This window comes from Rana temporaria (assembly GCF_905171775.1).
Source record: "Rana temporaria chromosome 4 unlocalized genomic scaffold, aRanTem1.1 chr4z, whole genome shotgun sequence".
Classification (NCBI taxonomy): domain Eukaryota; kingdom Metazoa; phylum Chordata; class Amphibia; order Anura; family Ranidae; genus Rana; species Rana temporaria.
In genome coordinates, this window is record NW_024404463.1 from 324,025 (window position 1) to 344,153 (window position 20,129).

At 56.1% G+C, this 20,129-nt stretch overlaps 1 protein-coding gene across 2 annotated transcripts in view; it reads right to left on the bottom strand.

Moving 5' to 3' along the window:
• PEX6 (peroxisomal biogenesis factor 6) overlaps positions 1–20,129 on the bottom strand; it is a 128,611-nt gene that overhangs the window by 70,226 nt on the left and 38,256 nt on the right. For both annotated transcript variants that reach the window (XM_040334335.1, XM_040334336.1), the window contains exons 8-10: positions 14,361–14,556; positions 4,782–4,858; positions 2,862–2,985 (exon numbers count right to left, since the gene is read on the bottom strand). In XM_040334335.1, coding sequence (XP_040190269.1) covers positions 2,862–2,985; positions 4,782–4,858; positions 14,361–14,556 — 397 coding nt within the window. The remainder of the gene's footprint in view (positions 1–2,861; positions 2,986–4,781; positions 4,859–14,360; positions 14,557–20,129) is intronic.

Sequence of the window (20,129 nt, forward strand, 5' to 3'; positions counted from 1 at the left end):
ACCCTCCAATCCCAGCAGGACCTTCCCCTCTATCACTCTCCACCCCCAGCAGGACCTTCCCCTCAATGACCCTCCACCCCCAGCAGGACCTCCCCCTCTATGACCCTCCACCCCCAGCAGGACCTTCCCCTCTATGACCCTCCAATCCCAGCAGGACCTTCCCCTCTATGACCCTCCAATCCCAGCAGGACCTTCCCCTCTATGACTCTCCAATCCCAGCAGGACCTTCCCCTCAATGACCCTCCACCCCCAGCAGGACCTTCCCTTCTATGACCCTCCAATCCCAGCAGGACCTCCCCCTCTATGACCCTCCACCCCCAGCAGGACCTTCCCCTCTATGACCCTCCAATCCCAGCAGGACTTTCCCCTAAATGACCCTCCAATCCCAGCAGGACCTTCCCCTCTATGACCCTCCAATCCCAGCAGAACCTCCCCCTCTATGACCCTCCAATCCCAGCAGGACCTTCCCCTCGATGACCCTCCACCCCCAGCAGGACCTCCCCCTCTATGACCCTCCAATCCCAGCAGGACCTCCCCCTCTATGACTCTCCACCCCCAGCAGGACCTTCCCCTCTATGATCCTCCACCCCCAGCAGGACCTTCCCCTCTTTGATCCTCCAATCCCAGCAGAACCTCCCCCTCTATGACCCTTCAATCTCCGCAGGACCTCCCCCTCTATGACCCTCCAATCCCAGCAGGACCTTTCCCTCTATGACCTTCCAATCCCAGCAGGACCTTCCCCTCTATGACCCTCCAATCCCAGCAGGACCTTCCCCTCTATGACCCTCCATCCCCAGCAGGACCTCCCCCTCTATGACCCTCCAATCCCAGCAGGACTTTCCCCTCTATGATCCTCCAATCGCAGCAGGACTTTCCCCTCTATGACCCTCCAATCCCAGCAGGACCTTCCCCTCGATGACCCTCCACCCCCAGCAGGACCTTCCCCTCTTTGACCCTCCATCCCAGCAGGACCTTCCCCTCTATGACCCTCCACTCCCAGCAGGACCTTCCCCTCTATGATCCTCCAATCCCAGCAGAACCTTCCCCTCTATGACCCTCCAATCCCAGCAGGACCTCCCCCTCTATGACCCTCCAATCCCAGCAGGACCTTCCCCATATGACCCTCCAATCCCAGCAGGACCTTCCCCTCTTTGACCCTCCACCCCCAGCAGGACCTCCCCCTCTATGACCCTCCACCCCAGCAGAACCTTCCGCTCCATGACCCTCCACCCCCAGCAGGACCTCCCCCTCTATGACTCTCAACCCCCAGCAGGACCTCCCCCTCTATGACTCTCCAGCCCCAGCAGGACCTTCCCCACTATGACCCTCCAATCCCAGCAGGACCTTCCCCTCTATCACTCTCCACCCCCAGCAGGACCTTCCCCACTATCACTCTCCACCCCCAGCAGGACCTTCCCCTCTTTGACCCTCCACCCCCAGCAGGACCTCCCCCTCTATGACCCTCCACTCCCAGCAGGACCTTCCGCTCCATGACCCTCCACCCCCAGCAGGACCTCCCCCTCTATGACTCTCAACCCCCAGCAGGACCTCCCCCTCTATGACTCTCCAGCCCCAGCAGGACCTTCCCCTCTATGATCCTCCAATCCCAGCAGGACCTTCCCCACTATGACCCTCCAATCCCAGCAGGACCTTCCCCTCTATCACTCTCCACCCCCAGCAGGACCTTCCCCTCTATCACTCTCCACCCCCAGCAGGACCTTCCCCATATGACCCTCCAATCCCAGCAGGACCTCCCCCCTCTATGACTCTCCACCCCCAGCAGGACCTTCCCCATATGACCCTCTAATCCCAGCAGGACCTTCCCCTCTATGACCCTCCAATCCCAGCAGGACCTCCCCCTCTATGACCCTCCACTCCCAGCAGGACCTTCCCCTCTATGATCCTCCAATCCCAGCAGAACCTTCCCCTCTATGACCCTCCAATCCCAGCAGGACCTTCCCCATATGACCCTCCAATCCCAGCAGGACCTTCCCCTCTTTGACCCTCCACCCCCAGCAGGACCTCCCCCTCTATGACCCTCCACCCCAGCAGGACCTTCCGCTCCATGACCCTCCACCCCCAGCAGGACCTCCCCCTCTATGACTCTCAACCCCCAGCAGGACCTCCCCCTCTATGACTCTCCAGCCCCAGCAGGACCTTCCCCACTATGACCCTCCAATCCCAGCAGGACCTTCCCCTCTATCACTCTCCACCCCCAGCAGGACCTTCCCCACTATCACTCTCCACCCCCAGCAGGACCTTCCCCTCTTTGACCCTCCACCCCCAGCAGGACCTCCCCCTCTATGACCCTCCACTCCCAGCAGGACCTTCCGCTCCATGACCCTCCACCCCCAGCAGGACCTCCCCCTCTATGACTCTCAACCCCCAGCAGGACCTCCCCCTCTATGACTCTCCAGCCCCAGCAGGACCTTCCCCTCTATGATCCTCCAATCCCAGCAGGACCTTCCCCACTATGACCCTCCAATCCCAGCAGGACCTTCCCCTCTATCACTCTCCACCCCCAGCAGGACCTTCCCCTCTATCACTCTCCACCCCCAGCAGGACCTTCCCCATATGACCCTCCAATCCCAGCAGGACCTCCCCCCTCTATGACTCTCCACCCCCAGCAGGACCTTCCCCATATGACCCTCTAATCCCAGCAGGACCTTCCCCTCTATGACCCTTCTGTCTACATACCACACCTGTGACCCGGGTCCTCCCACCTATCAGATAAGTCGATGTAGCTACCCGTCTGCCTCAGTGTTTAATGAGAATTATCAGAAAAGGGGGACAGAGAAGGTGGCTCAGGAACAGAAAATGACACAGATGGGGGGGGCAGAGGGGGTTCATGCACAGTTTACCTTTGGGGCGCCAATGGCTTGAGAATGAGAATTCTGCAGCTCAGAGAGGGCGCTTTCCAAATCCTTTGAGGTGATCGGAAAACCGGAAGCTAAAAGATCCTCTTCATCCTCCTGTGTGAGAGCGCTGCCAATCAAATCAACCAAATGTAAGATTAAGAGATCGCCAATATAAAGGGAGGAGGAAGGAGGGTGTACAGGAAAGGACACAGGGTGTGGGGAGGAGGGTGTACAGGAAAGGACACAGGGTGTGGAGGGGGGGGGGGTGTACAGGAAAGGACACAGGGTGTGGAGGGGGGAGGGTGTACAGGAAAGGACACAGGGTGTGGGGGGGGGGGGGGGTGTACAGGAAAGGACACAGGGTGTGGAGGGGGGAGGGTGTCCAGGAAAGGACACAGGGTGTGGGGGGGAGGGTGTACAGGAAAGGACACAGGGTGTGGGGGGGGGGGGTGTACAGGAAAGGACACAGGGTGTGGAGGGGGGGGAGGGTGTACAGGAAAGGACACAGGGTGTGGAGGGGGGGGGTGTACAGGAAAGGACACAGGGTGTGGAGGGGGGGGGGTGTACAGGAAAGGACACAGGGTGTGGGGTGTGGGGGGTGTGTACAGGAAAGGACACAGGGTGTGGGGGGGGGGGGGTGTACAGGAAAGGACACAGGGTGTGGGGGGGGGGGGGGGGGTGTACAGGAAAGGACACAGGGTGTGGGGGGGGTGTACAGGAAAGGACACAGGGTGTGGGGGGGGGTGTACAGGAAAGGACACAGGGTGTGGAGGGGGGGGGGGGTGTACAGGAAAGGACACAGGGTGTGGAGGGGGGGAGGGTGTACAGGAAAGGACACAGGGTGTGGTGGGGGGGGGTGTACAGGAAAGGACACAGGGTGTGGGGGGGGGGGGGGTGTACAGGAAAGGACACAGGGTGTGGAGGGGGGGGGGTACAGGAAAGGACACAGGGTGTGGAGGGGGGAGGGTGTACAGGAAAGGACACGGGGTGTGGAGGGGGGAGGGTGTACAGGAAAGGACACAGGGTGTGGAGGGGGGGGAGGGTGTACAGGAAAGGACACAGGGTGTGGAGGGGGGGGTGTACAGGAAAGGACACAGGGTGTGGAGGGGGGGAGGGTGTACAAGAAAGGACACAGGGTGTGGAGGGGGGAGGGTGTACAGGAAAGGACACAGGGTGGGGGGGGGGGGGAGGGTGTACAGGAAAGGACACAGGGGGGGGGGGGGAGGGTGTACAGGAAAGGACACAGGGTGTGGAGGGGGGAGGGTGTACAGGAAAGGACACAGGGTGTGGGGGGGGGGTGTAGAGGAAAGGACACAGGGTGTGGAGGGTGTACAGGAAAGGACACAGGGTGTGGAGGGGGGGAGGGTGTACAGGAAAGGACACAGGGTGTGGAGGGGGAGGGTGTACAGGAAAGGACACAGGGTGTGGAGGGGGGAGGGTGTACAGGAAAGGACACAGGGTGTGGAGGGGGGGAGGGTGTACAGGAAAGGACACAGGGTGTGGGGGGGGGGGTGTACAGGAAAGGACACAGGGTGTGGAGGGGGGGAGGGTGTACAAGAAAGGACACAGGGTGTGGAGGGGGGAGGGTGTACAGGAAAGGACACAGGGTGTGGAGGGGGGGGGGGGGTACAGGAAAGGACACAGGGTGTTGGGGGGGGGGAGGGTGTACAGGAAAGGACACAGGGTGTGGAGGGGGGAGGGTGTACAGGAAAGGACACAGGGTGTGGGGGGGGGTGTAGAGGAAAGGACACAGGGTGTGGAGGGTGTACAGGAAAGGACACAGGGTGTGGAGGGGGGGAGGGTGTACAGGAAAGGACACAGGGTGTGGAGGGGGAGGGTGTACAGGAAAGGACACAGGGTGTGGAAGGGGGAGGGGGTGTACAGGAAAGGACACAGGGTGTGGTGGGAAGGGGAGGAGCCTACCATGATTTTCGGATCCTAGTACAGGCGTTGCGCCCAGCGGTGGCCAGTAGGGTGCAGAGATCTCCGAGGACAAAGCCCTGAATCAGAGGAAACACTTCATTTATTAGGATTTCTAATCTACATTCACATTTAGAAAACCCCTCCCACAATGGCTCCACCCAATGGGCTTTGTAGACCCGTCTAGTTTGATGGAATCCCGAGTGCAGCCGGTGACCCGACAGTCCAAGCCCGGCTGGGTCAGGAGAGGAGTTCTGGAAGATCCGTGGAGATACATTGGAGAGGGGATCAGGTAACGGGAATGGGGGGAGGGGCTCCTCTCTCTGGATCTTTCAGTCTTGATTCATAACCTCAGTGGGGTCTCTACCGATCGCACCGTCGATCCTTTGTGGAAGAGATCTTGTAGCAGAGGTCACAGAAGTTTATTCCTGTCCCGGGCTCAGAGTTGAGTTTTTCAAGCAGATGATTACATGGGGTGTCCATAGGATCCCCTTCCCAGGAGCCCTGCGGTAATACCGGCCCGGTGTGGACAGAAAGACGCCCCCTACTGGTCAAATGTCAACATTTTGATCTTATACATTCATCGAGTCCTTGATTTTCCCTGGCTGTGCGATCTTCACCGACCTCAATACAAATTCCTTTGCAATTCTCTTCTGGAGAAGATTCTGGTTCATGTCAAAGCTGCGCGGATATCAATTTGTAACTAATAATAATAATAATAATAACCAAGACATTCTGGAGCCTAAAATAGACATTCTATGGCGGTCACCACCCAGGGATACTGGTGTAGAGATGATACTCCGTCCTTAGGAATGTGACCATCATCCCGGGGACAGTGCAGTCTGGAGAAGACGTCCATCACCCCGGGGACACTGGAGTCTGGAGAAGACGTCCATCCCCCCGGGGACAGTGGAGTCTGGAGAAGACGTCCATCACCCCGGGGACAGTGGAGTCTGGAGAAGACGTCCATCACCCCGGGGACAGTGGAGTCTGGAGAAGACGTCCATCACCCCGGGGACAGTGGAGTCTGGAGAAGACGTCCATCACCCCGGGGACAGTGGAGTCTGGAGAAGACGTCCATCACCCCGGGGACAGTGGAGTCTGGAGAAGACGCCCATCACCCCGGGGACAGTGGAGTCTGGAGAAGACGCCCATCACCCCGGGGACAGTGGAGTCTGGAGAAGACGCCCATCACCCCGGGGACAGTGGAGTCTGGAGAAGACGTCCATCACCCCGGGGACAGTGGAGTCTGGAGAAGACGTCCATCACCCCGGGGACAGTGGAGTCTGGAGAAGACGTCCATCACCCCGGGGACAGTGGAGTCTGGAGAAGACGTCCATCACCCCGGGGACAGTGGAGTCTGGAGAAGACGTCCATCACCCCGGGGACAGTGGAGTCTGGAGAAGACGTCCATCACCCCGGGGACAGTGGAGTCTGGGGAAGACGCCCATCACCCCGGGGACAGTGGAGTCTGGGGAAGACGCCCATCACCCCGGGGACAGTGGGGTCTGGAGAAGACGCCCATCACCCCGGGGACAGTGGAGTCTGGAGAAAACCTCCATCATCCCGGGGACAGTGGAGTCTGGAGAAGACCTCCATCACCCCGGGGACAGTGGAGTCTGGAGAAGACGCCAATCACCCCGGGGACAGTGGAGTCTGGAGAAAACCTCCATCATCCTGGGGACAGTGGAGTCTGGAGAAGACGTCTGTGATGCAATTGCCTATATATGCTTCAGTTTAATTCTCCCTGCTAATTTAATGCTGTGGGTTAGAGATAACAGGTGTTTTCATGTGTGTGATTCATCTCTCTCTGTAAAGACTGTTCATATGTTAAATAAGGCTAGCTTTTGAAAGGCCTTTAATTGTGTGACAACGCTGTCTACAACCTAGTGATTCTCAGAGGTGTTAATAGGTGTCAAACTGGATGCAGACGAAACGTCTGCTTAGGAAACTCAGTGTGTGAAGGTGGTTTGTTGTTATGCTGTTTAAGGAATGTGCAGTGATTAGACATGATAATTGTCGGTCGGTGCCGACCTGTCTAGAATGTTTTAGTAATTAGCCTTAGTGTGTGATTAGGGGGGGTGGAGATTTCATTGTTGCTTCAATGTCTTGGACTGTATAAAAAGCTGAGAAGAAAACCATTAAAGTCTGTGTTGTTCCAGCAGAAAGCTTGTCTCATGTGTGGCTTTCTGGGCGACTCCAGGAATATCCCTCCTCGTGGAATATTGGGGTGATTTTCGTTATGGGAAGAAGGGAACGTTGACGGGGATATCATCGTAATACCGTCACAATTGGTTGGCAGCAGCGGGATTTTCCCTTCTATTCCCCTTTACACCCGGATTCCAAGCAGACACTGGAAGAACTACTGGAAGCTTGTGGAAGGATTGCTAGCAACAAAACCAAGCGGGTCATCATAGCAGAATTAATGGAGCTAGACCAGGAGGACGGGATTGCAGCAACGCCAGCAGTACAAGAGATGGAGACACCAGTGATTCAGGAGGAGGAATCGCCAGCCAACAAGCTAATGAGAGAGAAGCTAGCATGGTTCGGTCCGAACCCAACGGCGGCTGTGGTGCTGAAAGTGATGGACCTGTTAGTGGAGGAGGCTAAACAAATAAGAGACGCAGAACTACAGGAGGCTAAACAAATAAGAGACGCAGAGCTACAGGAGGATAAACAAATAAGAGACGCAGAGCTACAGAAGGATAAACAAATAAGAGACGCAGAGCTACAGTTAAAACTGGCAGCAGTCCAACAAGCAGCCGCACATTCTCCGAACAGTGAGTGCAGCACAGCAGACGCAAGGAAGATTCCGTTTAGCGCTTTTAAAGCTTTTGATGAAAAGGACTGTGAGATTGATAACTACCTGGCAGATTTTGAGCGACAATGTAACCTACACCGAATAGCTAGAGGAGAGTGGGTTGCAATATTGTCAGGCAAACTGTCAGGCAAAGCTTCTGATGCTTTCCGGACCGTGCCAGATCAGGATATCCATAGCTACGCCAGGGTTAAAGAAGTGCTCCTGGCTCGTTATGCAGTAACCCCAGAGTCCCACCGACAGAAGTTCAGGGACTCACGCAAAACCACGAAAGACTCTTACGCGGAATGGGCATGCCAGTTATCCCTGTCGGCCTCTAACTGGGTTAACAGCAGCCAGGCCACCACCGCAGAGGACATTTTGCAACTAATGCTCCTGGAGCAATTTTACAATCACATCCAGACGGACGTCAAAGATTGGGTGAGAGATCGCAGGCCCATGACTCTACCAGAGGCCGCGAAGTTGGCGGATGAATATGCAGATACTCGCAAGACAAACCAGGTCACACCACAGGAACAACCTCCACGACCAATGGCGCCCTCACACCCACCAGCTGCTAGATACCAACCTCCTAACAGACCGGTGACATCTAGCCCTCGCTATCCACGTCAGGAGGACAACGAACAACGCTGCTTCCGGTGCAAACAGCTGGGTCACTTCAAGCAGAATTGCCCCATGAATGACAACACCAGGTCAAATTGGTCTCAACCTGGGTACCGCCCACCAGCAGCAGCCCATTGTGTAGACTCGGCTTGGGATCCCCAGGAGCAGGGTCCGAAAGAACCATTGGGCACCCCTTTCGAAGCCCTCATGGTACAATCTGTTATTACGGACAACAGGGAACACCATTGTCAGCTGGTCATGGGCGACAGCCATGAGCCGGAGGGGCCCTGGAGGGAGCTAGACAGAAAGAGGCACCGCCGGCTACCCCCCAAGAAGAAGAGGTCCTGGAAGCCATATAACAAGCTGACCTGGGAGGAGAAGAAGCGATTGGAGGAGAGGGAGTCGCAGCGGGCGTCCCAGATGCGGGCCGAGATGTTCGCCAAGGGCCCACCGGTGGCCCCTTACACCACCACCCAGTTACTGATGATGAAGGACCACGTGGAGAGCCTGCAGGACATGAGCAAGCAGGAGCTGATCCGTGAGTACATGGAGCTGGAGGAGTGCATAAGCCGCATGGAGGAGGAGAACAACCACCTAAGGTCACAGCAGGCTGACCCCCCCAGGCTCCATGAACTGGAGATGGAGAAGCTCAAAGAGGATAACCGGCGGCTGCGGAGGGAGCAGAGGGTGGCTGACCCCATGGGGCACTGATCCCCCCCCCCCCCCGAACTCTGAGCACCAGTGCTACAGCATTTCAACAAATATCAATTTTTCTTTTTATGAATCTCCTGTGATTGTCACTTCAGAGCCATAACCTGCCCCCTCCCATAGCGGGACACCTAGATGGCGGTGCACAGACCCATTCGCCGTCTTCACACTGACTTCTGGTGACTCTGCAGATCGCACAAAGACTTGGGGACTGAACGGCGTGTGATCTGACGACCCGGTGGCATACCTGAGTCTGAAACAGTTGCCAAGGGAGGTCAGTCACGCCAAACGGAGTTAACCTCGGACTAAAAGCTCTGAACCCGCCAACCCTACTGGACCAGGGAAGGTCCAACCGGGTTTGCCGGAGCAGGGAGAAAAAGGGGGGCCATTGTGATGCAATTGCCTATATATGCTCCAGTTTAATACTCCCTGCTAATTTCATGCTGTGGGTTAGAGATAACAGGTGTTTCATGTGTGATTCATCTCTCTCTGTAAAGACTGTTCATATGTTAAATAAGGCTAGCTTTTGAAAGGCCTTTAATTGTGTGACAACGCTGTCTACAACCTAGTGATTCTCAGAGGTGTTAATAGGTGTCAAACTGGAAGCAGACGAAACGTCTGCTTAGGAAACTCAGTGTGTGAAGGTGGTTTGTTGTGTAAGGAATGTGCAGTGATTAGACATGATAATTGTCGGTCGGTACCGACCTGTCTAGAATGTTTTAGCAATTAGCCTTAGTGTGTGATTAGGGGGGGTGGAGATTTCATTGTTGCTTTAATGTCTTGGACTGTATAAAAAGCTGAGAAGAAAACCATTAAAGTGTGTTGTTCCAGCAGTAAGCTTGGCATGTGTGGCTTTCTGGGCGACTCCAGGGATATTCCTCCTCGTGGAATATTGGGGTGATTTTCGTTATGGGAAGAAGGGAACGTTGACGGGGATATCATCGTAATACCGTCACAACGTCCATCACCCCGGGGGCAGTGGAGTCTGGAGAAGACCTCCATCACCCCGGGGACACTGGAGTCTGGAGAAGACCTCCATCACCCCGGGGACACTGGAGTCTGGAGAAGACCTCCATCACCCCGGGGACACTGGAGTCTGGAGAAGACCTCCATCACCCCGGGGACACTGGAGTCTGGAGAAGACCTCCATCACCCCGGGGACACTGGAGTCTGGAGAAGACCTCCATCACCCCGGGGACACTGGAGTCTGGAGAAGACCTCCATCACCCCGGGGACACTGGAGTCTGGAGAAGACCTCCATCACCCTGGGGGCAGTGGAGTCTGGAGAAGACCTCCATCACCCCGGGGCAGTGGAGTCTGGAGAAGACCTCCATCACCCCGGGGACAGTGGAGTCTGGAGAAGACCTCCATCACCCCGGGGACAGTGGAGTCTGGAGAAGACCTCCATCACCCCGGGGACAGTGGAGTCTGGAGAAGACCTCCATCACCCCGGGGACAGTGGAGTCTGGAGAAGACGTCCATCACCACGGGGACAGTGGAGTCTGGAGAAGACGTCCACCCCCCCGGGGACAGTGGAGTCTGGAGAAGACGCCCATCCCCCCGGGGACAGTGGAGTCTGGAGAAGACGTCCACCCCCCCGGGGACAGTGGAGTCTGGAGAAGACGCCCATCCCCCCGGGGACAGTGGAGTCTGGAGAAGACGTCCACCCCCCCGGGGACAGTGGAGTCTGGAGAAGACGCCCATCCCCCCGGGGACAGTGGAGTCTGGAGAAGACGCCCATCCCCCCGGGGACAGTGGAGTCTGGAGAAGACGCCCATCCCCCCGGGGACAGTGGAGTCTGGAGAAGACGCCCAACCCCCCGGGGACAGTGGAGTCTGGAGAAGACGCCGATCCCCCCGGGGACAGTGGAGTCTGGAGAAGACGCCCATCATCCCGGGGACAGTGGAGTCTGGAGAAGACGTCCATCATCCCGGGGACAGTGGAGTCTGGAGAAGACGTCCATCATCCCGGGGACAGTGGAGTCTGGAGAAGACGCCCATCCCCCCGGGGACAGTGGAGTCTGGAGAAGACGCCCATCCCCCCGGGGACAGTGGAGTCTGGAGAAGACGCCCATCCCCCCGGGGACAGTGGAGTCTGGAGAAGACGCCCATCATCCCGGGGACAGTGGAGTCTGGAGAAGACGCCCATCATCCCGGGGACAGTGGAGTCTGGAGAAGACGTCCATCATCCCGGGGACAGTGGAGTCTGGAGAAGACGTCCATCATCCCGGGGACAGTGGAGTCTGGAGAAGACGTCCATCACCCCAGGGACAGTGGAGTCTGGAGAAGACGTCCCATTACCCCGGGGACAGTGGAGTCTGGAGAAGACGCCCATCCCCCCGGGTACAGTGCAGTCTGGAGAAGACGACCATCACCCCAGGGGCAGTTGAGTCTGGAGAAGACCTCCATCATCCCGGGGACAGTGGAGTCTGGAGAAGACGTCCCATCCCCCCGGGGACAGTGGAGTCTGGAGAAGACGACCATCACCCCAGGGGCAGTGGAGTCTGGAGAAGACGACCATCACCCCGGGGACAGTGGAGTCTGGAGAAGACGACCATCACCCCAGGGGCAGTGGAGTCTGGAGAAGACGACCATCACCCCAGGGGCAGTGGAGTCTGGAGAAGACGCCCATCATGAATCTGGGAATGTGACCACCATCCCGAAGACAACAGATCCTGGGCAATCCTGGAAATATCTGGTGTGGAGGATAAATGGGGGGGGGGGGGATCAGTAGATCTCGGATGTCTACAGGTCTCGGCTATTCCTTCAGAAAGGAAATCACCAACTTTGCGGATCGCATTCCAATCTTAGGATTTGAAGGAATATGTTGAGGGATTTAAAGTCCAGAATAGGAATGAATCCCTCCTCTGGGGTTTGGTGCCGTGAACAGAAACCTCCAAACCTTTCGAGTGGCTTGCGACGAGACCCTTTGCTTGCCCGGTTCTGCTCTCCCGACACTCCTCTGCTTCTATTGGATCAGCTTGCAGATTGCAACGTCTGATGGTCCAGTCATCCAAGGTTCCGGGATCCGAATTACAGCTATGTGCCATTCGGACCCATTAAGAACAAACACCAGGCAGGCTGTATGTAAGTTCCAACAGGACTCTTAATTTTCAAGTACACAGCACACTTTTATACAGAATTTGGAACATCCCACTCCCAACAACCGCTTTCCTATTGGTCAATTGTAAAGTATATGCAGTCTTCACTCAGGTCCTCCTTAACCATGCAAATGAGGACTTGGAATAGTCAACAGGGATTGGTCTAATAGCTTGGATAGAAAGACTTGTGTATTGAGACAGAAGCCCCAGGGGGTAATCAATGTACACAATAGCCCGGTCTATTTAACAGGACTTAATTACTACCTCTGAGAGGTCACATTCCTTTAGATAATAACATGCTAATTCAATACAGCTGACAGGCTTCTAACCTTTAGAACAATACAAAGTCCCTTAGCGTAAACACATACATCTTCAGACACACATAATAGATTCAATTAACCTTCAATCCCCAATTCTAGCCAGACGGACTGTCTCCGACAGATACCCACACCTGATAATCAAAAGCCTTTAAAACAGGGTTATCACACAATGAAATGTCTCAGTATATCCTGGAATACAGGAATTCGGATTTCAAGTGGAAACACTCCAGTACTCCAAGGTCCATGACATGGCTTTACTGCCACAACAGCTTCCTGGGACCAGGGGGGTTTGGGGGGTTCGGGAAAGCCGCCCCTCCATTGGGAAGAGGGTTTTGGGGGAAAAGGAGGAGCTTAAAGGGGTTGTAAAGGTTTGTTTTTTATTTTCTAAATATCTTCCTGTAATCTCGTGCATTGGGGGTTCACTTACCTTTTGCTTCCATTTCCCTTCTAAATGTTTTTTTTCTTTGTCTGAATTTCTCACTTCCGGTTTCTCCTCAGTAAGCTTCCCCATCATCCGAGAGGTGGAAAGTCATTCAGAACAGCTTACTGAGGAGGAACAGGAAGTGAGAAATTCAGACAAAGAAAAATAAACATTTAGAAGGGAAATGGAAGGAAAAGGTAAGTGAACCCCCAATGCACGAGATTAAAGGAACCTTTACAACCCCTTTAAAGGTACAATTTTTTCCCCTAAATATCTTCCTTTCCCTCAGTCCGGCCTCCTTCACTTACTCCTTACACTTACCTCATCCTTCCATTTTGCTTTTAAATGTCCTTATTTCTTCTGAGAAATCCTCACTTCCTGTTCTTGTGTCTGTAACTCCACACAGTAATGCGAGGCTTTCTCCCTGGTGTGGAGTGTCGTGCTCGCCCCCTCCCTTGGACTACAGGAGAGTCAGGACGCTCTCTACGTTGCAGATAGAGAAAGGAGCTGTGTGTTAGTGGGCGTCCTGACTCTCCTGTAGTCCAAGGGAGGGGGCGAGCACGACACTCCACACCAGGGAGAAAGCCTCACATTACTGTGTGTAGTTACAGACAGAAGAACAGGAAGTGAGGATTTCTCAGAAGAAATAAGGACATTTAAAAGCAAAATGGAAGGATAAGGTAAGTGAAGGAGGACGGCACTAAGGGAAAGGAAGCTCCAGGAGGCGTCATACACGTGCAGACGATCCAAGAGGCGACATACACGTGCAGACGATCCGGGAGGCGACATACACGTGCAGACGACCCGGGAGGCAACATACACGTGCAGACGATCCGGGAGGCGACATACACGTGCAGACGACCCGGGAGGCGACATACACGTGCAGACGACCCGGGAGGCGACATACACGTGCAGACGATCCGGGAGGCGACATACACGTGCAGACGATCCGGGAGGCGACATACACGTGCAGACGATCCGGGAGGCGTCATACACGTGCAGACGATCCGGGAGGCGACATACACGTGCAGACGATCCGAGAGGCGACATACACGTGCAGACGACCCGGGAGGCGACATACACGTGCAGACGATCCGGGAGGCGACATACACGTGCAGATGACCCGGGAGGCGACATACACGTGCAGACGACCCGGGAGGCGACATACACGTGCAGACGATCCGGGAGGCGTCATACACGTGCAGACGATCCGGGAGGCGTCATACACGTGCAGACGATCCGGGAGGCGTCATACACGTGCAGACGATGCGGGAGGTGACATACACGTGCAGACGATCCGGGAGGCGACATACACGTGCAGAGGATCCGGGAAGCGATATACACGTGCAGACGATCCGGGAGGCGACATACACGTGCAGACGATCCGGGAGGCGACATACACGTGCAGACGAACCGGGAGGCGACATACACGTGCAGACGAACAGGGAGGCGACATACACGTGCAGAGGATCCGGGAGGCGATATACACGTGCAGACGATCCGGGAGGTGACATACACGTGCAGACGATCCGGGAGGCGACATACACGTGCAGACCAGCAGATATCGGTGACAAATCAGATCTCACCTGCTCTTCCTCTGGTCTGTACTCACCGCAGTCTTACGAGCCAGCAGGGGGAGCTTCACATCTCTGGTCAGTGTGAGCGGAGCGCTGAGGGCCGTGAGCATGGACAGCCGCTGATCCTCTGATGGCGCGGGAAGGGAAACTTCATGGATAAAACACGACTGCAAGTCCAAGGAAACGTCTCCGGGGCGACAAGAAGTACCGATAACAATCACTGGCCAATCCCTGAAAACAGAGAGAGCAACTTCAATATCCCTGCACACAGTGCCAGCTCAGGAGAGAGCAGTCCCTGCACACAGTGTGATCTCAGGAGAGAGCAGTCCCTGCACACAGTGCCAGCTCAGGAGAGAGCAGTCCCTGGACACAGTGCCAGCTCAGGAGAGAGCAGTCCCTGCACACAGTGCCAGCTCAGGAGAGAGCAGTCCCTGCACACAGTGCCAGCTCAGGAGAGAGCAGTCCCTGCACACAGTGCCAGCTCAGGAGAGAGCAGTGCCTGCACACAGTGTGATCTCAGGAGAGAGCAGTCCCTGCACACAGTGCCAGCTCAGGAGAGAGCAGTCCCTGCACACAGTGTGATCTCAGGAGAGAGCAGTCCCTGCACACAGTGTGATCTCAGGAGAGAGCAGTCCCTGCACACAGTGCCAGCTCAGGAGAGAGCAGTCCCTGCACACAGTGCCAGCTAAGGAGAGAGCAGTCCCTGCACACAGTGCCAGCTCAGGAAAGAGCAGTCCCTGCACACAGTGCCAGCTCAGGAGAGAGCAGTCCCTGCACACAGTGCCAGCTCAGGAGAGAGCAGTGCCTGCACACAGTGTGATCTCAGGAGAGAGCAGTCCCTGCACACAGTGCCAGCTCAGGAGAGAGCAGTCCCTGCACACAGTGTGATCTCAGGAGAGAGCAGTCCCTGCACACAGTGTGATCTCAGGAGAGAGCAGTCCCTGCACACAGTGTGATCTCAGGAGAGAGCAGTCCCTGCACACAGTGCCAGCTCAGGAGAGAGCAGTCCCTGCACACAGTGCCATCTCAGGAGAGAGCAGTCCCTGCACACAGTGCCATCTCAGGAGAGAGCAGTCCCTGCACACAGTGCCATCTCAGGAGAGAGCAGTCCCTGCACACAGTGCCAGCTCAGGAGAGAGCAGTCCCTGCACACAGTGCCAGCTCAGGAGAGAGCAGTCCCTGCACACAGTGCCAGCTCAGGAGAGAGCAGTGCCTGCACACAGTGTGATCTCAGGAGAGAGCAGTCCCTGCACACAGTGCCATCTCAGGAGAGAGCAGTCCCTGCACACAGTGCCAGCTCAGGAGAGAGCAGTCCCTGCACACAGTGTGATCTCAGGGGAGAGCAGTCCCTGCACACAGTGTGATCTCAGGAGAGAGCAGTCCCTGCACACAGTGTGATCTCAGGAGAGAGCAGTCCCTGCAGACAGTGTGATCTCAGGAGAGAGCAGTCTCTGCAGACAGTGTGATCTCAGGAGAGAGCAGTCCCTGCAGACAGTGTGATCTCAGGAGAGAGCAGTACCTGCAGACAGTGTGATCTCAGGAGAGAGCAGTCCCTGCACACAGTGTGATCTCAGGAAAGAGCAGTCTCTGCAGACAGTGTGATCTCAGGAGAGAGCAGTCGCTGCAGACAGTGTGATCTCAGGAGAGAGCAGTCCCTGCACACAGTGCCAGCTCAGGAGAGAGCAGTCCCTGCACACAGTGCCAGCTCAGGAGAGAGCAGTCCCTGCACACAGTGCCAGCTCAGGAGAGAGCAGTCCCTGCACACAGTGCCAGCTCAGGAGAGAGCAGTCCCTGCACACAGTGCCAGCTCAGGAGAGAGCAGTCCCTGCACACAGTGCCAGCTCAGGAGAGAGCAGTCCCTGCACACAGTGCCAGCTCAGGAGAGAGCAGTCCCTGCACACAGTGTGATCTCAGGAGAGAGCAGTCTCTGCACACAGTGTGATCTCAGGAGAGAGCAGTCCCTGCAGACAGTGTGATCTCAGGAGAGAGCAGTCCCTGCAGACAGTGTGATCTCAGGAGAGAGCAGTCCCTGCAGACAGTGTGATCTCAGGAGAGAGCAGTCCCTGCAGACAGTGTGATCTCAGGAGAGAGCAGTCGCTGCAGACAGTGTGATCTCAGGAGAGAGCAGTCTCTGCACACAGTGTGATCTCAGGAGAGAGCAGTCGCTGCAGACAGTGTGATCTCAGGAGAGAGCAGTCGCTGCAGACAGTGTGATCTCAGGAGAGAGCAGTCGCTGCAGACAGTGTGATCTCAGGAGAGAGCAGTCCCTGCAGACAGTGTGATCTCAGGAGAGAGCAGTCCCTGCAGACAGTGTGATCTCAGGAGAGAGCAGTCCCTGCAGACAGTGTGATCTCAGGAGAGAGCAGTCCCTGCAGACAGTGTGATCTCAGGAGAGAGCAGTCCCTGCAGACAGTGTGATCTCAGGAGAGAGCAGTCCCTGCACACAGTGTGATCTCAGGAGAGAGCAGTGCCTGCAGACAGTGTGATCTCAGGAGAGAGCAGTCCCTGCAGACAGTGTGATCTCAGGAGAGAGCAGTCCCTGCAGACAGTGTGATCTCAGGAGAGAGCAGTCCCTGCAGACAGTGTGATCTCAGGAGAGAGCAGTCCCTGCAGACAGTGCCAGCTCAGGAGAGAGCAGTCCCTGCAGACAATGTGATCTCAGGAGAGAGCAGTCCCTGCAGACAGTGTGATCTCAGGAGAGAGCAGTCCCTGCAGACAATGTGATCTCAGGAGAGAGCAGTCCCTGCAGACAGTGTGATCTCAGGAGAGAGCAGTCCCTGCACACAGTGCCAGCTCAGGAGAGAGCAGTCGCTGCAGACAGTGTGATCTCAGGAGAGAGCAGTCTCTGCACACAGTGTGATCTCAGGAGAGAGCAGTCCCTGCAGACAGTGTGATCTCAGGAGAGAGCAGTCTCTGCACACAGTGTGATCTCAGGAGAGAGCAGTCCCTGCAGACAGTGTGATCTCAGGAGAGAGCAGTACCTGCAGACAGTGTGATCTCAGGAGAGAGCAGTCGCTGCAGACAGTGTGATCTCAGGAGAGAGCAGTCGCTGCAGACAGTGTGATCTCAGGAGAGAGCAGTCCCTGCAGACAGTGTGATCTCAGGAGAGAGCAGTCCCTGCAGACAGTGTGATCTCAGGAGAGAGCAGTCCCTGCAGACAGTGTGATCTCAGGAGAGAGCAGTCCCTGCACACAGTGTGATCTCAGGAGAGAGCAGTCCCTGCACACAGTGTGATCTCAGGAGAGAGCAGTCCCTGCAGACAGTGTGATCTCAGGAGAGAGCAGTCCCTGCAGACAGTGTGATCTCAGGAGAGAGCAGTCCCTGCAGACAGTGTGATCTCAGGAGAGAGCAGTCCCTGCAGACAGTGTGATCTCAGGAGAGAGCAGTGCCTGCAGACAGTGTGATCTCAGGAGAGAGCAGTCGCTGCAGACAGTGTGATCTCAGGAGAGAGCAGTCCCTGCAGACAGTGTGATCTCAGGAGAGAGCAGTCCCTGCAGACAGTGTGATCTCAGGAGAGAGCAGTCCCTGCAGACAGTGCCAGCTCAGGAGAGAGCAGTCCCTGCAGACAGTGCCAGCTCAGGAGAGAGCAGTCCCTGCAGACAGTGTGATCTCAGGAGAGAGCAGTCCCTGCAGACAATGTGATCTCAGGAGAGAGCAGTCCCTGCAGACAGTGTGATCTCAGGAGAGAGCAGTCCCTGCAGACAATGTGATCTCAGGAGAGAGCAGTCCCTGCAGACAGTGTGATCTCAGGAGAGAGCAGTCTCTGCAGACAGTGTGATCTCAGGAGAGAGCAGTCCCTGCAGTCAGTGTGATCTCTGGAGAGAGCAGTCCCTGCACACAGTGTGATCTCAGGAGAGAGCAGTCCCTGCAGACAGTGTGATCTCAGGAGAGAGCAGTCGCTGCAGACAGTGTGATCTCAGGAGAGAGCAGTCCCTGCAGACAGTGTGATCTCAGGAGAGAGCAGTCCCTGCAGACAGTGTGATCTCAGGAGAGAGCAGTCCCTGCAGACAGTGTGATCTCAGGAGAGAGCAGTCCCTGCAGACAGTGTGATCTCAGGAGAGAGCAGTCTCTGCAGACAGTGTGATCTCAGGAGAGAGCAGTCCCTGCACACAGTGTGATCTCAGGAGAGAGCAGTGCCTGCAGACAGTGTGATCTCAGGAGAGAGCAGTCCCTGCAGACAGTGTGATCTCAGGAGAGAGCAGTCCCTGCAGACAGTGTGATCTCAGGAGAGAGCAGTCCCTGCAGACAGTGTGATCTCAGGAGAGAGCAGTCCCTGCAGACAGTGCCAGCTCAGGAGAGAGCAGTCCCTGCAGACAGTGTGATCTCAGGAGAGAGCAGTCCCTGCAGACAATGTGATCTCAGGAGAGAGCAGTCCCTGCAGACAGTGTGATCTCAGGAGAGAGCAGTCCCTGCAGACAATGTGATCTCAGGAGAGAGCAGTCCCTGCAGACAGTGTGATCTCAGGAGAGAGCAGTCCCTGCACACAGTGCCAGCTCAGGAGAGAGCAGTCGCTGCAGACAATGTGATCTCAGGAGAGAGCAGTCCCTGCAGACAGTGTGATCTCAGGAGAGAGCAGTACCTGCAGACAGTGTGATCTCAGGAGAGAGCAGTCGCTGCAGACAGTGTGATCTCAGGAGAGAGCAGTCGCTGCAGACAGTGTGATCTCAGGAGAGAGCAGTCCCTGCAGACAGTGTGATCTCAGGAGAGAGCAGTCCCTGCAGACAGTGTGATCTCAGGAGAGAGCAGTCCCTGCAGACAGTGTGATCTCAGGAGAGAGCAGTCCCTGCAGACAGTGTGAACTCAGGAGAGAGCAGTCCCTGCAGACAGTGTGATCTCAGGAGAGAGCAGTCCCTGCAGACAGTGTGATCTCAGGAGAGAGCAGTCCCTGCAGACAGTGTGATCTCAGGAGAGAGCAGTCCCTGCAGACAGTGTGATCTCAGGAGAGAGCAGTCCCTGCAGACAGTGTGATCTCAGGAGAGAGCAGTCCCTGCAGACAGTGCCAGCTCAGGAGAGAGCAGTCCCTGCAGACAGTGCCAGCTCAGGAGAGAGCAGTCCCTGCAGACAGTGTGATCTCAGGAGAGAGCAGTCCCTGCAGACAATGTGATCTCAGGAGAGAGCAGTCCCTGCAGACAGTGTGATCTCAGGAGAGAGCAGTCCCTGCAGACAATGTGATCTCAGGAGAGAGCAGTCCCTGCAGACAGTGTGATCTCAGGAGAGAGCAGTCTCTGCAGACAGTGTGATCTTAGGAGAGAGCAGTCCCTGCAGTCAGTGTGATCTCTGGAGAGAGCAGTCCCTGCAGACAGTGTGATCTCAGGAGAGAGCAGTCCCTGCAGACAGCGTGATCTCAGGAGAGAGCAGTCCCTGCAGACAGCGTGATCTCAGGAGAGAGCAGTCCCTGCAGACAGTGTGATCTCAGGAGAGAGCAGTCCCTGCAGACAGTGTGATCTCAGGAGAGAGCAGTCCCTGCAGACAGTGTGATCTCAGGAGAGAGCAGTCGCTGCAGACAGTGTGATCTCAGGAGAGAGCAGTCCCTGCAGACAGTGTGATCTCAGGAGAGAGCAGTCCCTGCACACAGTGTGATCTCAGGAGAGAGCAGTCCCTGCAGACAGTGTGATCTCAGGAGAGAGCAGTCGCTGCAGACAGTGTGATCTCAGGAGAGAGCAGTCCCTGCAGACAGTGTGATCTCAGGAGAGAGCAGTCCCTGCACACAGTGTGATCTCAGGAGAGAGCAGTGCCTGCAGACAGTGTGATCTCAGGAGAGAGCAGTCGCTGCAGACAGTGTGATCTCAGGAGAGAGCAGTCCC